General features: G+C 38.0%; 1 protein-coding gene across 1 annotated transcript in view; it reads right to left on the bottom strand.

Annotated features, from left to right (window-relative positions):
• The window catches only part of GLG1 (golgi glycoprotein 1), a 146,723-nt gene that overhangs the window by 31,612 nt on the left and 93,203 nt on the right, over positions 1 to 21,908 (bottom strand). The window contains exons 3-6 of the mRNA XM_027617617.1: positions 11,166 to 11,252; positions 7,281 to 7,496; positions 1,445 to 1,648; positions 527 to 598 (exon numbers count right to left, since the gene is read on the bottom strand). Coding sequence (XP_027473418.1) covers positions 527 to 598; positions 1,445 to 1,648; positions 7,281 to 7,496; positions 11,166 to 11,252 — 579 coding nt within the window. The remainder of the gene's footprint in view (positions 1 to 526; positions 599 to 1,444; positions 1,649 to 7,280; positions 7,497 to 11,165; positions 11,253 to 21,908) is intronic.

Below are 21,908 nucleotides of genomic sequence, written 5' to 3'. Positions count from 1 at the left end.
GATTATTCAGTAGTAAATGATAGAAGCAACTGAAATGAAACATTTCTTCAGCTGCACAGGAAAGTAAATGGCAGGAGAGCATAACCGAGAATAATTTTCTTTTTAAGTCATAAAAGATGCTTGCATTCATCCAGGGACAGAGGACTAATAGTACTGAGAATGCTTAATGAGACAGCTGCTGAAAAATTAAACAGGTAATTACCTGGAAAGCACACTGATTTGGTTAGCCTAAGCTTCCTGAGTATGCAGGGCTGTCCTCAGTGTGACTACGCTACACAATTTTACTCCCCAAATTGATTCTCAATTGGCTTCCCAATGTCTAGATATCACAAAGCTTCATTTTCTTGGCTTAAGCAAAATATGCTTTGGTTCTCTAACTAAAAGCCAAGTGTCTTGCCTCTGAAAAGGGTAAGCTTTATCAGTCATTTATATTTTGATATGAATTTTTAAGAATATTGTTTGAGAGGATTTAAGAAAACTTTAAAGAAATGAATAAAATATTGGTTTGTTTCAAAGTAATACTTACCTTCTCACTCATGGATTCTTCAAACTTATGGTTAAAGAGGCATTTATACACTCTGCCTTCCCCAGCTTGTGTCTGTAAGATGGAACATACACATGATGATGAAGATGATGACAATTAGCTAAGTAGTTATGCTGGGCACTATCCACAATTTTACATAGAACTTTCTTTAAATTATTATAAATGTGAGCACCTTTGAACAAATGGCTCAGCCATTTATAACATTTAGTAGCCTTTGGAAGAAAACAGTGATCGCAGGAAAGATGAAAAAAATCTTGCCATGATGCCTGGCTATTGTCATTTGTTCCCAGATACACTGTTACTTAGGGAACCAAGAGGAGTGTCTGTGAGTCTTTTCTTACGACTTTACATTGGAGTTAATAAAACTCATAATCAGTGGCTCTGATGGTTAAAGCTGCTAATTCAAAACAGCAGAGGGTGGGAGTATACACAAGTTACTCTCAGTTCTTTGTTGTAAGGATGGAGATAATTCTATTTAAAGTGTTAGCAAGTCTTCTGTAAGGTCTGCAAATAGTAATCAAGGATTTAGTTTTAAAAAAGTTAGCCACCTGCTGTTTTGTTCATCTTAGCCAAAAACATAGAACATGTAAGGAATAGGTGCGAATAGAATTCCCTGGTAGAACAGGATTCCTGTATATAAATAACAGAGACTTCCAAGAACTAAAATTGAGAAGTGAGATAAAGTAGAAAAAATAATGTGTAGAGACTGTCAGAAGCCAACTGTTAACTAGATGTTAAATCATCGAGTCTGAACATCTAACATCATTCTGTTTTCCTAGGAACAACTCCGCCTTCCATTTCACTGCCTTATCTACATAGGAGAGTGTGCTGGTTTATTTTATTTCAGACTAGAGTATTAGAAAATACTTTAAAGGAAGAATAGCTTCTGAGCTGACTCACGTTTTCACAAAAACGCTCCCGGTCATCTCGGCAAGCAAAATATAAATGCCGGTCTAGATGAAAGTCATCCGAGGACAGCTCAGCCACCCGCAGAATGGCTTTCTTGCAGAGTTCAGAGACTTGAATCTTGGGATCTCTCTCTTCTGCTTCCTTCACCAGGCCCTTTTCCAAACATGATACCACCTCACCTTGTGAATGTGCATCCTAAAATAGCAAGGGTACTAATACTGTAAAACTCTCACCACAATGAGTTTTAAATAAACATCATTTGCTTAAAAAAAAAACAACCCTCAATTCAATATATAGTTGGCTTATTGATATTCTGCTGAGAAATTAGGTGGGAACCAACCACACTGTGGAAGCTACAGAAAATGTCCTCAACGATCTTCTGTTAGAACAGAATACTTGCATGCTACAAATGGAAAGAGAGATCCTGGGAGATTTAAATATAGTTTAGTTAGCACTAGAAATAGAAACCTGAATTCTTTGTTTAAATGTCAGAAAAATTGTAAGAATTTACATCAGCCCAATGCTCTGATCATGGTTCATATCAATACAGAATTAACACTGCAGAAATCTCTGTTTATTGACCTCAAAGGGTGAGAGGTATTTCCCCAATAATAATTTTAGTCATGTTAAAAAAAACCACCACCACAAAATCCATTGAGAAAAGACGTTACAGAGACCCTCTTTCTTCATTTTTCTACTCCATACTGTCCACAAAGACCCCAATATGTACAATTTGTAGTGTAATACTCACTTTGATGTTTTGGATTTATCTTAATACGATTTAATGAGATTACCACCCTTTATACAAACTGAGTTTGAGAGCTTTCCTAAAACCATCCAATTATCTTTAATTGTACATTGCATCATCCCCGTAGCAACCACAAGCATTCACTCACTCAAAATATGAGAAATTTCCCCTAAATATTTCTATTCGAGAGCCCCAATCTGCTATAGTCAGAAGACACGCTTCAAAAACTTGAGAGGTAGAACTATAAATACAGCAAACCAAAGCAGCAGGAAGTACATGCTATCTCTTATTCACACACATACACACAATCTTGTTATAATAGAATACAGTGTCTATGAAATCATCTGTACGTAATAAAAAGATTCCTGAAACCAGGCAGGGAAACATCTACTTTAAGCAAAATTTCAACAATAACAAAAATTGTATATAGTTTTTTTCCTAAACTTTGTTGTAATGCAATTTGTTTGACAGCCCATTCATTTCTAAGTATTTCCATGAAAACGTCCATGTTCTCTCCTTTGATACCTGTGGAAAGGAGATAAGAGCTGTGGCATCTCTTGTGTAGAGGAGTAAACACAGGCCTAGAGGAGTTTATCAACTCGTCTTGGGTTGCAGAAAGTAAGGTGCCCAGCTAACAGTCCATCATTTATTTTTCTAGACCTTGGGGTTCTAGGACACTCCTAAAAATTTGTATGTGGGTGTTATTTCTCTTGAGAAGGGTTCACAGCTTTCATTAAATTTTCAAAATTTTGCTGACCCAAAAAAGATTAGGAAGAGCACTGTCCTAGCAGATTCTCATACCTCCTCTTCTCTATCTGTACCTGAACGCTGAGCACTAGTTGTATGATGCTAAATGCATAAAAACCCGAGAGGACCATAAAGGTTTTTTGGAGGGAAATTCTGAATAAGATAAACAAACTCTGGGACACCTGGGTGGCTCAGTCAGTGGCTGCCTTCGGCTCAGGTCGTGATCCCAGGGTCCTCGGATCGAGTCCCGCATCGGGATCCTTGCTCAGCGGGGAGCCTGCTTCTCCCTCTGCCTGCTCTGCCTGCCGCTCCCCCTGCTTGCGCTCTCTGACAAATAAATAAAATCTTAAAAAAAAAAAAAAGAATCTTAAAAAAAAAAGTCTGTGTGACTCTGAGAGACAAGTGACAAAGAGATAAGGACAGAGAAGAGTTGACACAAACCCCGGAATTCCAGAATAAGGCTTATTTTTTTCTTCCTAATTTAATGAGTGAAACTCAAGTTTGTCTAACTATGGCCCACTTAGGCAAGGCCTACCCTTTTCCATTTCCCAAGGGAAAAACAAACCTATGATAACAAACATTTCGATAGAAACATATCAGATACTTACTATTTACAGTATACAAGAGATTATTATAAACATGATCCTAGTTTATAAAACAACATCCTATACCAAAGTTTAGTAGTCCATGATAACTTACCTAGATGGCTGTTAGCAATAAGTCTTAATCATATAAAAGGGGTTGAAAATAATAATCTGATAGTCAATTCTTGATTTAGATATAGCCTTTAGTCCTGGCATCAAAGGGTAAAGAAATGATTTCCATGTAATGAGTCTAAGTGTTTCCCCGTATACTTAGGGTCTGTAACTGTTTTAAATGTACCACCAGTAAGATTATCTACTTAGGGCTATTATATTTCCTAACGGTTCCATTTGCTTCTTCTTGGATTTAAATAAAGGCAGCATCATCGTGGCTTGAGATCCCCTCAGGAATCTGAGATTTAATTATAATTATAGCAATTGTAGCACCACATATTGGGGCTGGGCCATACCGTCATCTCCATTAGATAGATGTTTTCATTCATCCTAACTTTAGATAATTTTTTCAAATAAATATATTTGAGGTAATCTTCTCAGTTTCCTCGAGTCTGAGCATTTTCAGTTCAGCCCATTTTAGTTATATAACTGAAATGTATGCAAATATTTGACAAAGAAGACTGTATGGCTAATTACTGAATAAGAATGAAAGCAAGGGAGGTAAACTACACACTAGCACACCATCTACAGGAAAATAAAATTACTTAGGTTAAAAAAGGGTAAGTTATTAATACATATGCTTGACATAGGAATAACAAATGATCCTGTAAATGAACTTAAAATGGATTTCTACTGTGATGAGATAAATGTCATCTTAAAACTACTAATAGTCCTGATGAGTTTTTAGCAATTTGATAGGTAATATCTTTTCTTCCCCATAAACCTTGTCCTTTTTTCTCTTTAAGAACAGAGAAAAATGACACTAATCTCAAAAAGGAAGAACTTAGTTTTCATCTCTGCTATAAACCACTCTCTAATTCAATGTTTTTTGTGTCTTCTGTGATCTTCCTCACTACACAGAGAAAAAGACTGTCCAAATTATTCAAAGTAGCTGGTTAAAAGCAGGGAATGGTAAAATTATATTTACTACCAAGTGAAAAGTCTAAAAGTAGTAACAATGTGGCACACGTCCACAATTAAGTTCCTGTATTGGATTGCACACTGTACTTTTTCTTCAGATGATGTAAATCATTTACACTTTTACATGTGAAGATCTGTCCTTTCATTTTAACTATATTTATTTAGAAAAATTTTTATTAGGGGCGCCTGGGTGGCTCAGTCGGTTAAGTGGCTGCCTTCGACTCAGGTCACGATCCTGGAGTCCCGGGATTGAGTCCCGCAGTGGGCTCCCTGCCCTGCTTAGCAGGGAGTTTGCTTCTCCCTCTGATCCCCCCACCCCCTCATGTGCTCTCTCTCTCTCTCAAAAAAATAAATAAAATCTTTAAAAAAAGAAAAATTTTTATTAATATAGTCTTTGTTCTCAAATTTACAAATATTAACATTTTGAAAGAAAATCAGTTTTGACACCATGACTCTTCTACATTCATATAGAGGCAGGGTACAAACAGATGAACCATTACCCCAATCCTCTGACCTTTGGAGGAAGTCAGTTCAAAGCCAGTCACAGAGGAGTCGGCAAGCTTCAGTGGCAGATTTGAAATCGACAAGCCAGAAGCTGATTCATTAATTTTTAGGATAATTTGCATATCTAAATAACTGGCCTCAGAGAAACGAACTATAGTTAGAAAAGCCAAGAAGGGGGGGCGCCTGGGTGGCTCAGTCGGTTAAGCGGCTGCCTTCGGCTCAGGTCATGATCCTGGGGTCCTGGGATCGAGCCCCACGTCCGGCTCCCTGCTCAGTGGAGAGCCTGCTTCTCCCTCTCCCTCTGCCTGCCACTCTGCCTACTTGTGCTCTCTCTCTCTGTGTCAAATAAATAAATAAAATCTTAAAAAAAAAAAAAAGAAAAGCCAAGAAGGGCTAAGGACATGCCTCCCTCATTTTTAAACTTGGCTGTAGCACCGGAGTGGATTATATAGGAAGGAACATGCTTTTTGAAGAGTGCAGGCATGAATCTATCTTATTGTCCCCAAAATACAGAAAGCCCTAGGATAGGGCCTGGTATAAACAGAAGTGTACCTAACCGGGAAGTAGAGCAAAAGATAAACATGACAAAAACGTGCATTTTGATGGTCCATAGAAACATTTTTTTTGTTGTTATTTTACAAAGCTGGGCAAACAATCCTCATCATCCAGTTCTCGGGCTCTAGTACTACTGTTTTCTGTGACTGTTTCAGGCACTAAGACTTAATGACTCAAACATGCAGTTGAAAGCAGGTTTTATACTGACAATTCAGATTGCTGCTGGGAAGCTAACCAGCAATTATCCTGGTGTCAACAGGGAAAAACTACTATAAAAAGAGGTGAATTGTAATGGTCTACTCTACAGTGTAGACCACTAATCACAAATATTTCCATATTCTGATTCCTAAAAAAATGTGTCTGGAACACTTATGTGAAGCTTTTAAAAAGAGTGAGATATGGAATTGGACATGACCTCTAACACCCTAAATAAAGTCAGAAGAGCTTCCTGAATTATTAGGGTAGCTTAAGCTTTTGTGCCATTTTTAGAGTCTGCAGGGAAGGAAGAAATCTGCCTTCTTTATTAAAACTGGCCTTTCTTTATAGCTGCCAAAAGCTCTATGCCAAGTTCACAGTGCTCTCAAGACTGACTCAGAGGTGCCCTGTGAAAGGGCCAGAGCCCTGTGCTGGTATGAAGGAAAGGGTATTTGGTGACAGGCAGGCAATAACCAGCCCTAAAACCGTCATCTGAGCTGGTGTGTGCAGTTCCAGCATTCCAACACCAAGCCCCCCACCCTATGTCCGTGACAGAAGCCGGCAAACCATGGGGCAATGAACAAATAGAGGACAAAGGGACAAAAAGGTTTTATTTCCCATCATATTTCCTAAAGAGCAGATTAATGAGCAGGGGCAACTAATAACTGATGTCAGACATATGCCTCAGACCACCGCTCCCCCAGCATCTGTTACTTCTCAGGAGTTTCTTTCATTTTGCTGAGACAACAAATTCAAAATAAACCTGGCCAAACCTCCACTGTGACCTTCTGGACAACAGACTCGTAAGAACAAAAATAAGACCACACATGATTAAGAAAGAAGTCGTCCACTAGGTAGTTATTTTCCTTCTTGTTTTTACTAAAACTAGTTCTGAGATAAATATATAGCAATAGATCACATTTATAGAGTACCTTTCTTCTCACAAGCCAGAATTACCTTCACATATCTTAAACTTTTCTAATATTTAAATTTCTTCTTTTATACCAGTGTGTTTACTAAGTAATTTTTTTAATAGCAGCAATAGGTATATGCAGAGAAAGGTTAGACAATTCAAGGCTCTCCTACTCCAACTACTTTGCCCACAAGACAACAAAATGCTTTGCCAGGGAACGCTATAGGTAACAAGCAACTAGTTTAGTATTTTGAAGATGACACTTCTCTTGGCTGATATTAATTCTTCTGCTTTCCCATACAGTACTGAAACACTACAAACAGACGAAATGCATTCAGGGGTCAACTAGCCTTAGATCTTTGGGCTGTCTGGACGTCCACTTTAAGGCCATCTCCAGCCCTAAATTTTTCCCATGCCAGCCATACAAAACTTTTCTTTCATCAAGTTCGTAGGACCCCTTTGTGAAGCCGGTATAAATATAGTAGATACCTTTTCTCCAAGCCGAATGCTGCCACATTTCAGAATGTTGATGTCATTTTTGCAGTCATCCATGAAGCCACAGATTAGACGGTAATCACTGAAAATGATGGCCGTCATCTTGGTGATATACTGGTGACACTGGTACTCAGTGATGTTGCCTCGGTGATCCACCAAGCAGGAAACCAAGTAACCTTTCCCAACTGGTTCATCAGCACATTCTTTAATCTGCTCCAAAGAAAGTGGCTGTTTTACAAAAGTATTTTATTCTCATATCAAACAACTTTTATGAAAGAGAATGTCTGGTATTTTCTTATTGATTTCCCATCTATATTTAGAAGAAAAAGAGGAACACTTAGAAATACATTTGTTATAAAGAAAATGGTGTCAAAAAAAAAAAAAGAAAATAGTGTCATGCCTACTCAGATTGTTGCGGTGTCTAGGATATATCTGATTAATGTGTTTGGCAACAGATTTTTAAAATTTCAGCTTTATTGAAATATAATTTTAAAAAGCTTTTAACATCTACAGTTTTAGAATGGTTCTACTGAGAAGTCCCTTTATCCACGCAAAGAATGCAATGGACAGTGAGGAGATTAATCTAGGAAATAGTTCCGGAAAACAGGTGCAGAACTGAAGTCTAGTGGCATGTCCCAAGCCAAGCTACACAACAAACTATTATTGTTAGGTAAACCTAATGGCTAAAAGAAGGGAGGCGGAAAGGCATAATATTACTTCTTGACATGACATTAATATGTTCTGAATTAACTGTGGATTTGGACATGTGTTTTTGAACTTAGTAGAATCCCCAGCTTCACCACTGTGGTCTGGAACAGAAACATGTTTAAAATGATGCTCAGTGCAGTCTGGCAAGAAGTCTGAGAAGGGGAAGGCCACTGCAAATCTAACTTGGGTGGTTCAGACACATGTTCTAATGGATCAAGCACAGAGCTATTCCACATGGTTTGTGTTCTTGCAAAGTGCATCCCAAACCACACGTGCTAATGAAGCAAGCTAGCCAAAAAATGCTGAAATTCAGACATAAAAAAGTAAAATCTACTTACTGGGTTGTAAGCTTGAATTATAAAACAGGGGAGGTTGTTTAGAAAAACCCTACTGCATTTGAAAAAATTAAAAACAAACAAAAATGGTAGTTTTGACAAGAGTAAGGGGCCCAAATGTAAATGTTTACTTTTAATATAAACAAGAAGAAAATGTTTTATTGGCTTTTTGAAACCAAGAGTGACCATTTTCTACCATCACACTACCTATCCTAAATACGTACAGAGCGCAAAACAAATACATTCTCCCTTTCCAAAAGGTGCTAGGTGAAGAATATACTACACACTCATTATCCTGTAGCCCACTGAGTCTCTTCAAGTCTAACTCTTGCATCAAATTCAAACCATGTCAAACACTCAGTTCAAGACAGAAAATGGTATTTACTTTTCAAGAAAGCAAACTAGAGAATTTAAGCAAATAGTCTCGCTCTGGCTTCAAGAGGTATCAGAGATCTTCTACAATCAAGATGAATGCAACTCTTTCAACTTAACCTTGAGCTATTTTTTTTTTTTTTGAGATGCCCAAAAAGAGGGTCATGAATTTATTTCCAGGAAAAGGCTTTTGTTTTGTTTTTGAGCAAAACAGAGTTAAGTTTCAAAAGTGAAAGGAGGAATAGCTGCTTGAAAACTCTCAGTATTTGTAATTCAACCACTGAGAAAACCCCGTATAAGAACAGAGAACTAGCAGCAGACGCCTGGGGTTTTAAACCTTAGTGAAGTGCAAGTATTCATACAGCTCTTACACTGGGCAATCAATAGTTTACAAATCTGAAGAAAAACCAGGAGCATATTTTGAATTGGAGCCCCAGTGAGAAAATAAATGTGTATTTAGCTTTAATCACTTGAGATTTTACTGAAACACAGAGAGGTAGTACCTATTTGTATTTTAGTTTACCATCAATTAGGATAGGGTGTAGTGTCTGAATGAAAAGTTTATGCTTTCCTTCAACCATTCTCTTGGCTAGAAGCTTAATACAACGGAAGGAAAATTTCTATGATTAACAGCAAAAAACACCATTAAGTCATCAACATGTCCATGAATGGGAGTAAAGTCTGAAGTGGCTGGGGAGCAGATTCATAAGGTGCCATTGGAAAAGTGCTGCCGTCAAGAGTGACGTGATTTTTGACATGAAGCAGGAGGAAAGCCACCAGTATTTGGCTCAACAACAGAGAGTAAATACAAGTTTGGTTTGCAGTTTGCAGGTATTCTGATGCTATTTTTCTCCCTGCAAGTAGGATTGCAGGAGAGAGGACTGGAAGGAGATGTAGAATAAAATATTTTGTTGGCAACTATGTTCTTCCTGATATTTAATTTCCCTGACTCCAGTATAATCTCCCTCTAGGGAGGGATTAATTCCCATTTTTACTTGAAATCATTTACAAAGCCACAACACCCCAAAAGGTTACAAGAGGCCCACTATTACATAAACATTATAAGAAAGCCAGTTATACACACATATATACATCTGTATCTATATATATCTTTTATAAGCCAGTAAAGAGGGAAATTATTCTGATGAATCTGCATAGACTCTGAGCTAAATTTCCATATGGCAATCAAACTGGTATATACAGTTAACCATATAGCTGAAGGGAGTACGAGGTGCAGAATATTAAAGCTGAAGCCAATGTTTTCAAAGATACGCTATTCTATTCTGGAGCCCCAAAGTAAATATGAAGGGTCACTGCTTTAAAAGAATAAAACATATCAGATCAAGTACTAGAAGGTCTGAGGAAGAAAACATGTTCTACAAGGTCCCATAATGATGTAAGTGAGGAACAATAGCCGAGGGCTTATCTGGTTGGGATAGTGTCCTCCTTAAGAGCTAAGAACGTTGTCCTGAATTAAGTCATCAGTAGGGTAGTTTGAGGACAGTTCTACGTGTTGTTAAGATCTAGAATTATTAGCTTTGAGGTAGAACAACAGCAACTGTTCTTTGTGATTTTTATACTTTGGTATGCAGAAATCTCTGGCCTTTTGGAATTTTTTTTTTTTTAAAGATTTCATTTATTTATTTGAGAGAGGGAGACAGAGGTAGCAAGAGAGAGCATGAGTGAGGAGGAGAGGGAGAAGCAGGCTCCCCTCTGAGCAGGGAGACTGACGTGGGGATCGATCCCAGGACCCCGGGATCATGATCTGAGCTGACAGCAGCTGCTTAACCGAGTAAGTCACCCAGGTGCCTCCTTTTGGAATTTCTATCTCTGATTCCCAAAAATAAAATAAAATAAAAATTTCAAAACCACAATTTTCACTAGTATTTTTTGTTGTTTACATTGAACCAAGATAATAGAAAATTTTCCCCAATTAACATCCGTACGATGCTATACATTATCATTATTTTTGTTTTTATATTCAACATTTATCTATAACAACATACACAATCCTGTCACAAATCTTTTTAATGCTAACTCCTATTATTTGAAGCATATGCCCCTGCGGTTCCATTGAACCAACTGCGTAACTCAGAAACATTTATAGGCCTCCTGGGGAGACCATTCTGATAAGCTTCAGACATCAGCAGATTGCAAAAAGTATGAGCGCAGCACTGATGACAGAAGCAGCAGTTGTATCCTCTGTTTGGGGGCCAACAGAGCCTGATTTCCAATGTGTCTGAATTAACAGCATCCTATGATAAATGTAGGTGAATATTAACAAAAAAGGAGGCTGGTTACACTCCCCGCTGCCTCGGCCTCTCTCTCAGCCAATACAGATGTGAATTCCAAGAAAAGTAAAGTAACTGAGTCAGTCATTCCTCCCTTAATGACTGGCCTGGTGAACAGATGTAATTTTCTCTTCTAAGCCATTAAATACTCACAAAATTCTTTCACAACCTACCTCTGATATGGTAGATTTGCAAACCTCTCTGGCCACAGATTCAAATTTGGGGTCTGTAGTTAGATTCAGCTTGTAATTCCACAACAACTATGTACAAGAGAAAAATACAAAAACTCCAGTTAGAATATGAAATTTTTCATTGATGGTTACTGTAAGTGATAAAAGTCCATTACAAAGAGTCAGATAAAACATATTCAGGTAATAAAAAGAAAAGTAAGATAAAAATGTCATTGTGTTTACAGATAAAAGGAAAAAAAATGAACAAACAAAATAAAACACTACCATTCAGGCATACTTTTTTCTTTTTACACTTAAGGAAAATTTTTTTTTTTAACTCAAGAAAAAAATCACAATTAAAATCCCTGGTAAGGTTTTCAGAGAAAACATTAGTAAGGTTGTACAAGCTAAATTCTATTAAATCAAAAAGTTTAACCCAGTAGCTCAGATTTGGTGGGTTTAGTTGCAGATTTCACAACCCACAGTGCTGCCACACATCGGTTTTATGAAGGAGAGATGCTGAGTGCCTAGTTTGCAGGCGTATCTATCTTCACTCCTTTAAAATCCTTCTTTGCCTTGACACATACACCATAAGGTCTACTTTACACAATTGTTTTTAACATGTTTTAAACTCCAAACTACCTAAAGCCATTACTATTTATGGATGAGCGCTGAACATTACCGTACCTTCTGCAGCTTTTTACTTAACAATTTTCAGTGTATGATTCAATTTCTGAAAAGTAGCACAAACGAGGCCTTATACTCAGCTCAGATGGAGAGACAGAGCAGGGACTTTGTATGATGCTGAACATGAAGAGACTGGGGGAGGGAGACGCAGTTCACAAGCCTTTCTCTCTGCTATACTCCAAGACAAACAATACAATCACTTACTCACTGATTCACTGAAACATCTGCTTAGCACTTATGATATACCACACACAGTATGAACTCAAGGTCTTCATAGGCTATTAGAGGAAACAGAAAAACATGTTTGAATATGTACTGTACTAGGAACTGGGGGATAAAACAAAAGGAGAAAGACAGACTATACTATCCAGTGGTGGCTCTGGTCAATGGCAAGTAGTGTGAGTATTTGGTTAACGGCAATAGAAGGTACCCCCGGACTGTGTTGGGGGGTTTGCTCAAGTAAAGTGTAACATAGAAAGTGCTATCTAAGATGAAACCTGAAAGATTAGCAGTTAGCCACAGTAAAGGGGTAGGGAGAGGACTATTTTAGGTAAATGAAACAGCTTGTGTGGAAGCTCACCGAAAGGGAAACAGCATGTTAGAGGAACTGAAAGTCCAATGGAAAACTGACTCTGAAAACCCTTGTAAACTATGTCTGAACTTCAACCTGAGAGTAATGGGGAGTCACTGAAGGGAAAATAAGGGAGTGACATGACCAGATCTGCTTTTTAGACGTAGAACAGAGGCTTATATAATGTGTTTTAGGAACAACACAGAAATAAGCACTTAATTCTGTACAGGAGGAAGATTTTGTGAATAAATAAAATTTTGTGAAGGATGAGTTGTATTTCTTCTCCTCCTCCCTTAAAAATAAAAGCCAGCAAAAAGCTCTAATCCCTCAAGTATGATTACTAAGTGAGTTTTTAGAAAAAAGGAGTAGAATCTGTCCACCATCTATAACAAAAGCTCTACAAGGATGGACTTCTGCCTTGTTCCGTACAGTGTATGCCCAGTGCCTATAAGAGTGAGTGATGGAACACATAGGTATCAACAAATATTTGTTAAATAGATGAACAAAAAAACAAACTTATACCATGATGAGTGATAAGTTCAACCAATAGGACATATGAGGCCAAACTGAGAATGGGGGTATAGGAGACGCTTAGTTCTAACTGAAGGAATCTTGGGTCTCCTGGTTCCCCACAAGCAAAGATGAATCCAGTGACTCAAAAGACAAGGTTAGAATTTAGACAAACACATTTTACAATTACCTATGAATTAAGTAGTACTACTTGGTCATTACATTTTATATTTTATTTTTTAAAAGATTTTATTTATTTGAGAGAGAGAGTGCATGGGGGGGGGGGATGGAGGGCAGAAGAAGAGGGAGAAGCAGACTCCCTGCTGCGCAGGGAGCCCAACACAGGGTGGGCTCAATCCCAGGACCTTGGGATCATGACCTGAGCCTAAGGTAGCTGCTTAACCAACTGAGACACCCAGGTGCCCCTAAATTTTATATTTTAAAATTAAAGCAACATTCTCCTTCTAAAATTAAGAACATTCTAATTCTGTGTGTACAAGACTAAAATATTTCCTCCTTACTGGGTGACGGTAGCTGACTCAGTGCCATTTCTTTCAAAGAAAGAAAGAGAGAGAAAGAGAGAAACAAGAAAGGACAAAAAATTGTCCTTAAGTGAAAAAAGAAAAAAGTATGCCTGAATGGTAGTGTTTTATTTTGTCTGGTAGCTCAAGAATTTAGAGTAAATAGCAACAAATGACAGAAAAATTATAATATACAAATCAGAGAGTGCTTCCCTAATTTATCTAACACAAACTCAGATATCCTGTGATGGGCTAGAAACTGATTTTCTGTCAAAGCCATTTAGATAATCACTTAGAGCTTCTGAAATGTCTTTAACTTTTAATTTAGAACATCTTTTTTTTTTTTGAGAAAAAATTCATATCCTATAAAAGTCACCTTTTTAAAGTATCTAATTCAGTGGTTTTCAGTATATTCACACGGTTGTGCAAACCATAACCACTGTCTGAGGACATGCTCATCGCCCCAAACAGAAACCCCACAGCCATTGCATCACTCCTCATCCTTCCTCCACCCATCCTTTGGCAACCATTAATCTACTTCCTGGTCTTTTATTTTTATTTTTTTATAATTTTTTTAAAGATTTTATTTATTTGAGAGAGAGAGAATGAGAGATAGAGAGCACGAGAGGGGGGAGGGTCAGAGGGAGAAGCAGACTCCCTGCTGAGCAGGGAGCCCGATGCGGGACTTGATCCCAGGACTCCAGGATCATGACCTGAGCCGAAGGCAGTCGTTTAACCAACTGAGCCACCCAGGCGCCCTGGTCTTTTATTTTTAATACGACCTAGTTATGCATTATTATTCTTTCAGGAATAGAATTAAAAAGGGAATTCAGCATAGGTTGCCACCAGTACCTTTTCCTCTAGAAAACATAAACACACATTACACCTGATTTTTGAGAGTTGATTACTTGCATCGTGTCTGATACTTGTCCCCTCCTGAGTGGTTAGAATCAACTAAGAAAAATACTGCAATGTGACACTAAGTGCTGTCAGTTAGCAGGATGTAGTCCAGCTTCAATTTTCTTAAACATAAGATGTTCACTTATGAATCCATCCACCTACCCATCTCCCTCTCCTAGACACATAGTGAGTAACTACTATAACTTGGAATCAATCCTGCTAGATGACAAAATGAAGGGTGAAGAAAAAAAAAAAGCCACTGTCTCAGCATTCAAGGAGTTCAACCATAGGAGCCAAAAGACGGAAAGAGTCAGACTGGGAAGCAAATAAGGAATGAAAATATAGTGTCATAAATGTGATACCAGATGCATACAGAAGATGTTATGGGAATACAAAGGAAGAACATAGCTTAGTGAATGTGGAGGAGGGATAGGTGGGGGTGGTAGTGGTCAAGTTATACTGGGCTCAATTCCCAGGAGTAAGAAGGATTTCTGTCAGGTGAACTGAGGGAGATTGCGGTTCTAGGAATACAAAGCTAAAAATGACAGAAAGAGTAATTATAACTTCTAGGGACACCCATAGCTCAGGATGGCTGGGTTGAGGTATGAAAGATGGGGCTGGGGAGTTGCAGGCAGGCATCAGATCACATTGGGTATCAGAGCTCACATTAAAGAATGTGTATTTTATCTTATAGCTAATGAACAATTTTAACCAGAGAACTCAAAAGGTCAACTTTGGTCACAGTGCAGAGAAGGGCTAGACTAGGGGAGGTTAGCAGACCAGTTAAAGGCACGGTGGGAGAAGATGGGATGTATTTGAAAAAATCAGGAGAGTGACAAGTTTTGGGCGCGGAGGGTGAAGGAAAAATCTTCCTTTATAGTCAAGCTCCTTGAAAGTCTCTATAGCTCATTTTATCCACTTACTCTTCCATTCATCTTTAAAAAAAATTTTTTTAAGATGTGTAAGACTGTTGAATCACAGACCTGTACCTCTGAAACAAATAATACATTATATGTTTAAAAAAAAAAAAAAGAAGATAGCAGGAGGGGAAGAATGAAGTGGGGGAAATCGGAGGGGGAGACAAACCATGAGAGACTATGGACTCTGAAAAACAAACTGGGGGTTCTAGAGGGGAGGCGGGTGGGGGATGGGTTGGCCTGGTGATGGGTATTAAGGAGGGCACGTTCTGCATGGAGCACTGGGTGTTACATGCAAACAATGAATCATGGAACACTGCATCAAAAACTAATGATGTAATATATGGTGATTAACCTAACATAATAAAAAAAAGAAAAAAAAGATTTTATTTATTTGACAGAGAGAAAGACACAGCGAGAGTGGATACACAAGCAGGAGGAGTGGGAGAGGGAGAAGCAGGCTTCCCACGGAGCAGGGAGCCCAATGAGGGGCTCAATTGCAGGACCCTGAGATCATGACCTAAGCTGAAGGCAGACGCTTAACTACTGAGCCACCCAGGCGACCCCCATCTTAAGATTTTTAAATCATAGCTGTTCAATCAAATAGTTCTATAAAGGTAGGTAAAAAATCAAAACAGTTCTCTGACAAGTCACTTTCTGAAGTCCTACCAACTCCCCCAGAGACAAATACTTTAAATTCCTTTAGCTTTTTCTTAGGGTAATTAACTCTACACTTTTTTTAAAGGATTTTATTTATTTGAGAGAGAGAGCGCGTGCGCACATGCACGTGCGTGAGGAGAGAGGGAGATGCAGACTCCCCACTGAGCAGGGAGCCCGATGCGGGGCTCGATCCCAGGACCCTGGGATCATGACCTGAGCTGAAGGCAGATACTTAACGACTGAGCCACCCAGGCGCCCCTCACTCTACACTTTCATTAAATTACTTGCTGTTTCCTGACTTGTTAGTTTTTAGATATTCTGTAATATTCTATAATACCTTTATACTATAGAAGATAAGGAATGTACTTTTCTATGCTTCTTCCTGATCCCAATATAGTTAAATCAAAATGTTAGACAGAATTTACATTATTGATGATGTAAAAGAGTATACATCCTGAGACATAAATAATATTATTATATTTGTTTCTTTCCACTTTTAGTCTATCATATAGTTAATGGTCATTTATTTCATAGGCCTATTTTTCACTATACCCATTACTAATTAATCCCTAATCTCTTTACTGGAAAAGTAGAGTTCGGTTCTAGAAATGACTATCAGACAGAGTAGAAATGTGAAAAATCAGCGAGCGGCTGGAGTTTGGAGTTCTGTGGAAAGGATAAAGACAGGAACCACAACTTGTCACCAGGGCAGCATTAACTGTTCTTCCTCAACAGAAGTCCTGGCAGTAGTCTACGTAGCCATCTGGAGGTACGTTCTCTCCAGGTGTAACAGCTCAGGTGTGAGAAGACAAGATCCACAATGGGCACTGGAAGGAGGAGCCTTGGCTTAGAAGACTCAAGCCTCATGGGAGCCACCATCTCCAGTAATAACCCTCTGGCCATAGCTTTCAGGGTCCCCGCAAGGGACATACTCAGGTATGAGTCGCCACATCAGGGAAGCCCAATATGGTACCCTTAGAGAGTAATTATAATTCAGGGAGTGTGATGCCTCCAGCTTTGTTTTTCTTTCTCAAGACTGTTCTGGCTATTTGGGGGTCTTTATGGTTCCATACAAATTTTAGGATCACTTGTTCTATTTCTGTGGTAAGTGCCATGAGAATTTTGATAGGGACTGCACTGAATCTGTATACTGCTTTGGGTAATGTGGACATTTTAACAATATTAATTCTTCCAATCCATAAGCATGGAGTATCTTTCCATTTATTTGTATCTTCGATTTCTTTCGTTAATGTGTTGTAGTTTCCACTACAGAGGACTTTGGGTTCCTTAAATTTATCTTACCCATTTTTCTATTCCTTTGTCTTTTCTTTATTGCTTTGTATGAATTCTTAAAATATTTTGGACATATGGTCAGATATATGTATTAAAATGTTTTCTTCTCTATGGCTTGCCTTTTCACACTCAATATCATATTTAATAAAATAAAATTTAATGTAATTTTTTTAAAAATTTTATTTATTTATTTGACAGAGAGAGACACGGCGAGCGAGGGAACACAAGCAGGGGGAGTGGGAGAGGGAGAAGCAGGCTTCCCGCGGAGCAGGGAGCCCGATGTGGGGCTCGATCCCAGGACCCTGGGATCATGACCTGAGCCAAAGGTAGACGCTCAACGACTGAATCACCCAGGCGCCCCTAATGTAATGTAATTTATCAATCTTTTGCTTTATGCTTACTGCTTTTTGTTTCCCATTTATTCTCTGCTAATCTCATAGTCATGAAAGTATTCTTTTATGTTACCTTCTAGAAGTTTTGTTGTTTTAATTTTCACATCTGTAAGCTCTTCTAGAATGGATTTTCTGTGAATTGTGTACAGCAGGGATAAAATTCTTTATTCAAGTGTCTCTCTCTCTCTCGATATAGACAGATACATAGACAGTTTCTGGAATTGTGTTCCACTGTTCTATTTGTTGACCCTTGTGCCTCTATCACACTGCCTTAATTACTGCTACTTTACATTATGTCTTCAACCAGGTGGTGAAATTTTTCTGTGTGGCTCTTTTCAAGACTGTTTTGGCTATTATTGGCCTTCTGTGTTTCCAAATAAATTTTGGAATCGGCCTGCCATTTTGATAACAACAAATAAAGGATGGTAAAGAATCTACAGATAATGAGAGTTTTAACATTTTTATAATACTGAGTCTTCCAACTCATGAGTATAGTGTGTGTGTGTGTATATATATATCCCTTCATTTATTTAAGTCTTCTAATTTCTCTGAAACACATTTTGTAGTTATCTGTGGAGAGGTCTTACACACTTTTGTTAGATTTGTTCCTAAGTATTTGATGTTTTATATACTAAATAGTGTCACTTCAAAAAAACCCACATTTATTTATTTACTGGGCGGGGAGGGGCAGACAGAGTCTTAAGCAGACTCCACACTGAACTCACAGTTGGTTGCGAGGCTTCATCTCACAACACTGAGATCATGACCTGAACCGAAATCAAGAGTTGGATGCCTGACCAACTGCACAACACAGTCACCCCTAAATAGTGTCACTTTTAAATTTCACTTAAGAAATCTGCTGTTACTACTATATAAAAACATAATTAAGCTTTGTGTATTGATCTTATACCTAAGGTCATTATTAAATTCATCTATTCATAGTCTATCTGTAAGTTCTTTCAGGTTTTCTACTTACTCAATCATTTCATCTGTAAATAATGAGTTTTATTTTCTCCTTTCCAACTGTTTTTAAGTAATCTCTACACCAACCTGGGGATCAAACTTACAACCCCAAGATCAAGAGTCCCACGTTCTACCAACTGAACCAGCCAGGTGCCCTCCTTTCTAATTTTTACCTATTTTCTTTTTTCTTACCTTGCTATACTGGCTAGGATCTCTGTGACCATGAGCCAACTATGTCTTGTTGCCAATCTTGGGTAGAAAGCTGTTAATATTTCATCATGTTTGCTGCAGGTCTTTTTTTCCTTTCAGTCTAGATGTAGCCCTTTACACTTCATTAGACGTTAGGATCTAAAACATATTTAGAATCCTTTCACTTCTTCATTGCTACTCACGTGTATCAGTCTCTCTGATTACAAAAGAAAATGTTACGCTATTCTTTATTCCACTTGTACCCCATTGCGAAGTGGTAATTTTTTATCATTTTATTTTATTTTCATTATGGTAAGTGTACTCTTTAATCCCCATCTCCTATTTCACCCATCCCTCCACCTACCTCCCCTCTCGTAACCATCAGTCTGTTTTCCATAGTTAAGAGTCTGTTTCTTTGGGGCGCCTGGGTGGCTCAGTTGGTTAAGCCTCTGCCTTTGGCTCAGGTCATGATCCCACGGTCCTGGGACTGAGCCCCGCATCAGGCTCCCTGTTCAGTGGGGAGTCTGCTTCTCCGTCTCCCACTCCCCTTGCTTGTGCTCTCTCTGTCAAATAAATAAATAAAATCTTAAAAAAAAAAAAAAGTCTGTTTTTAGTTTCTTTTTTTCCTTTGCTCACTTATTTTGTTCAATTTCACATGAGTAAGATCATACAATATTTGTCTTTCTCTTTTGTTTAGCATTATATTCTCTCTCTATATCTATATATGTGTATGTATATATAGATATTTATAATCACCTCTTCTTTTCCATTCATCTATGGATGGACACTTGGGCTCCTTCCATAGTTTAACTATTGTAAATAATGCTGCTATAAACATCAGGGTGCATATATCCCTTTGAATTAATGTTTTTCTATTTTTTGGGTAAATACTGAGTAGTGTGATTACTGGATAATAGGGTAGTTCTATTTTTAATTTTTTGAGGAACCTTCATACTGTTTTTCACAGTGGCTGCTCCAGTGTGCATTCCCACCAACAGTGCATGAGGGTTCCTTTTTCTCCACATCCTCGCCAACATTTGTTTCCTGTGTTTTTGATTTTAGCCATTTTGACAGGTGTGAAGTGATACTTCAGTGTAGTTTTGATTTGCATTTCCCTGATGATAAATGATGTTGAGCATCTTTACATGTGTCTGTTGGCCATCTGGATGTCTTCTTTGGAGAAATGCCTGTTCTTATCTTCAGCCCATTTTTAATTGGATTATTTATTTTGGGGGTATTGAACTGTAATACCTCTTTATATATTTTGGATACTAACCCTTTATTGGATATGTCCTTTTAGCTTTGTTGACTGCTTTCTTTGCTGTGCAGAAACATTTTATTTTGATGTACTCCCAATGGTTTATTTCCACTGCTACTGGTCTTTTTATAACCACATATTATCAGGTTAATTAAATAAATTCTCTTGTAAGATGGATGTTGAAATTAGAAATCTGAACCTTCATTGGTTAACTGATAACATTATGGAATTATGAGATTTTCGGATATAACAGTATTATGGTTATTTTTTATAAAGCCTTATCTTTTAGAGGTATTTAACAAAATATTAACAAATGAAATGATGTCTGGGTTCTGCTTCAAAATGATACAAAAGGAGGGGAAGTAAGTATGGATAGAGATGACACAAGATGCATCTGAATAAATAATTGAAGCTGGGTGGTGATTACATGAGGGTTGATTATATTATACTCCTGAGATAATAATTTATGTACTATAAAATTCACCCTTCTAAAGTATAATTTAGTGTATACTAGTATATTCAAATGTTGACAACCATTACCACTATCTAATTCTAGAACATTTTCATCTCAACAAGAAACTCCATGGAGTTAGAGTATAATGGTAAGCAAAATTAGTCAGAGAAACAAATACCATATGATCTCATTCATATATGGAATTTAAGAAACCAAACAAACAAGCAAAGAGAGAAAAAAAAGAGAAAGAGACAAACCAAGAAACAGACTCTTAACTACAGAGAACAAATAGGTGATGGGAATTAAGGAGTGCACTAGTGATGAGCACTGAGTGATGTATGGAATTGGTGAATCACTATATTATATACATGAAACTAATAACACTGTAAGTTAAGGATACTGGAATTAAATAATAATAATGACAATAAATTTTTAAAAAATGCCATACCTAGTAGCAGTCACTTCCTATTCCCCACTTCCCCCAGCCCTTGGCAACCATGAATCTTTTTTTTTTTTAAGATTATATTTATTTATTTGAGAGAGAGAGAATGAGAGATAGAGAGCACGAGAGGGAGGAGGGTCAGAGGGAGAAGCAGACTCCCTGCTGAGCAGGGAGCCTGATGTGGGACTCCAGGATCATGACCTGAGCCAAAGGCAGTCGCTTAACCGACTGAGCCACCCAGGTGCCCGGCAACCACGAATCTTCTGTGGATTTGCCTATTCAAGACATTTCATATAAACAAAATCATAAAATATATAATCTTTTGGGTCCAGTTCCCAAGTTTCATCCTTATTGTGACATGTATCAGTACTTCGTTCCTTTTTCCTGCCAAATATTATTCTACTATATGGCTATATTGTGTCTCATTTATCCATTAATCAGTTGATTGACATTTGGGCTGTTTCCATTTGTTCACTGTTACAATTATTGCTGCTATGAACACCTGTGTACATGTTTCTCTGTGAACATATGTTTTCAACTGTCTTGGGAGTCTCTAGGAGTGGAACTGATTGTTCAGATCGTAACTGTTTAACCTTTGGAAGAACTACCACACTATCTTCTGTCGTGGCTGCACCATTTTACATTCCCACCAGCATTGTATGAGGATTCCAATTTCCCCATAGTTTCTTTTTTTTTTTTTTTTTTAAGATTTTATTTATTTATTTGACAGAGAGACACAGGGAGAGAGGGAACACAGGCAGGGGGATTGGGAGAGGGAGAAGCCAGGGAGCCTGATGTGGGGCTCGATCCCAGGACCCTGGGATCATGACCTGAGCTGAAGGCAGAAGCCCAACGACTGAGCCACCCAGGCGCCCGTGAAGCACAAAAGTTTTTAATTTTGATGAAGCTCACTTTATTTTTTCTTTGGTTACTTGTGCTTTAGGTATCATATCTTAAAAACCTTTGCCTAATCTAATGCCATTAAGATT

This window comes from Zalophus californianus, chromosome 17 (genome assembly GCF_009762305.2).
Source record: "Zalophus californianus isolate mZalCal1 chromosome 17, mZalCal1.pri.v2, whole genome shotgun sequence".
NCBI classification, from domain to species: Eukaryota; Metazoa; Chordata; class Mammalia; order Carnivora; family Otariidae; genus Zalophus; species Zalophus californianus.
This window is presented reverse-complemented; position numbering and strand designations above follow the sequence as displayed.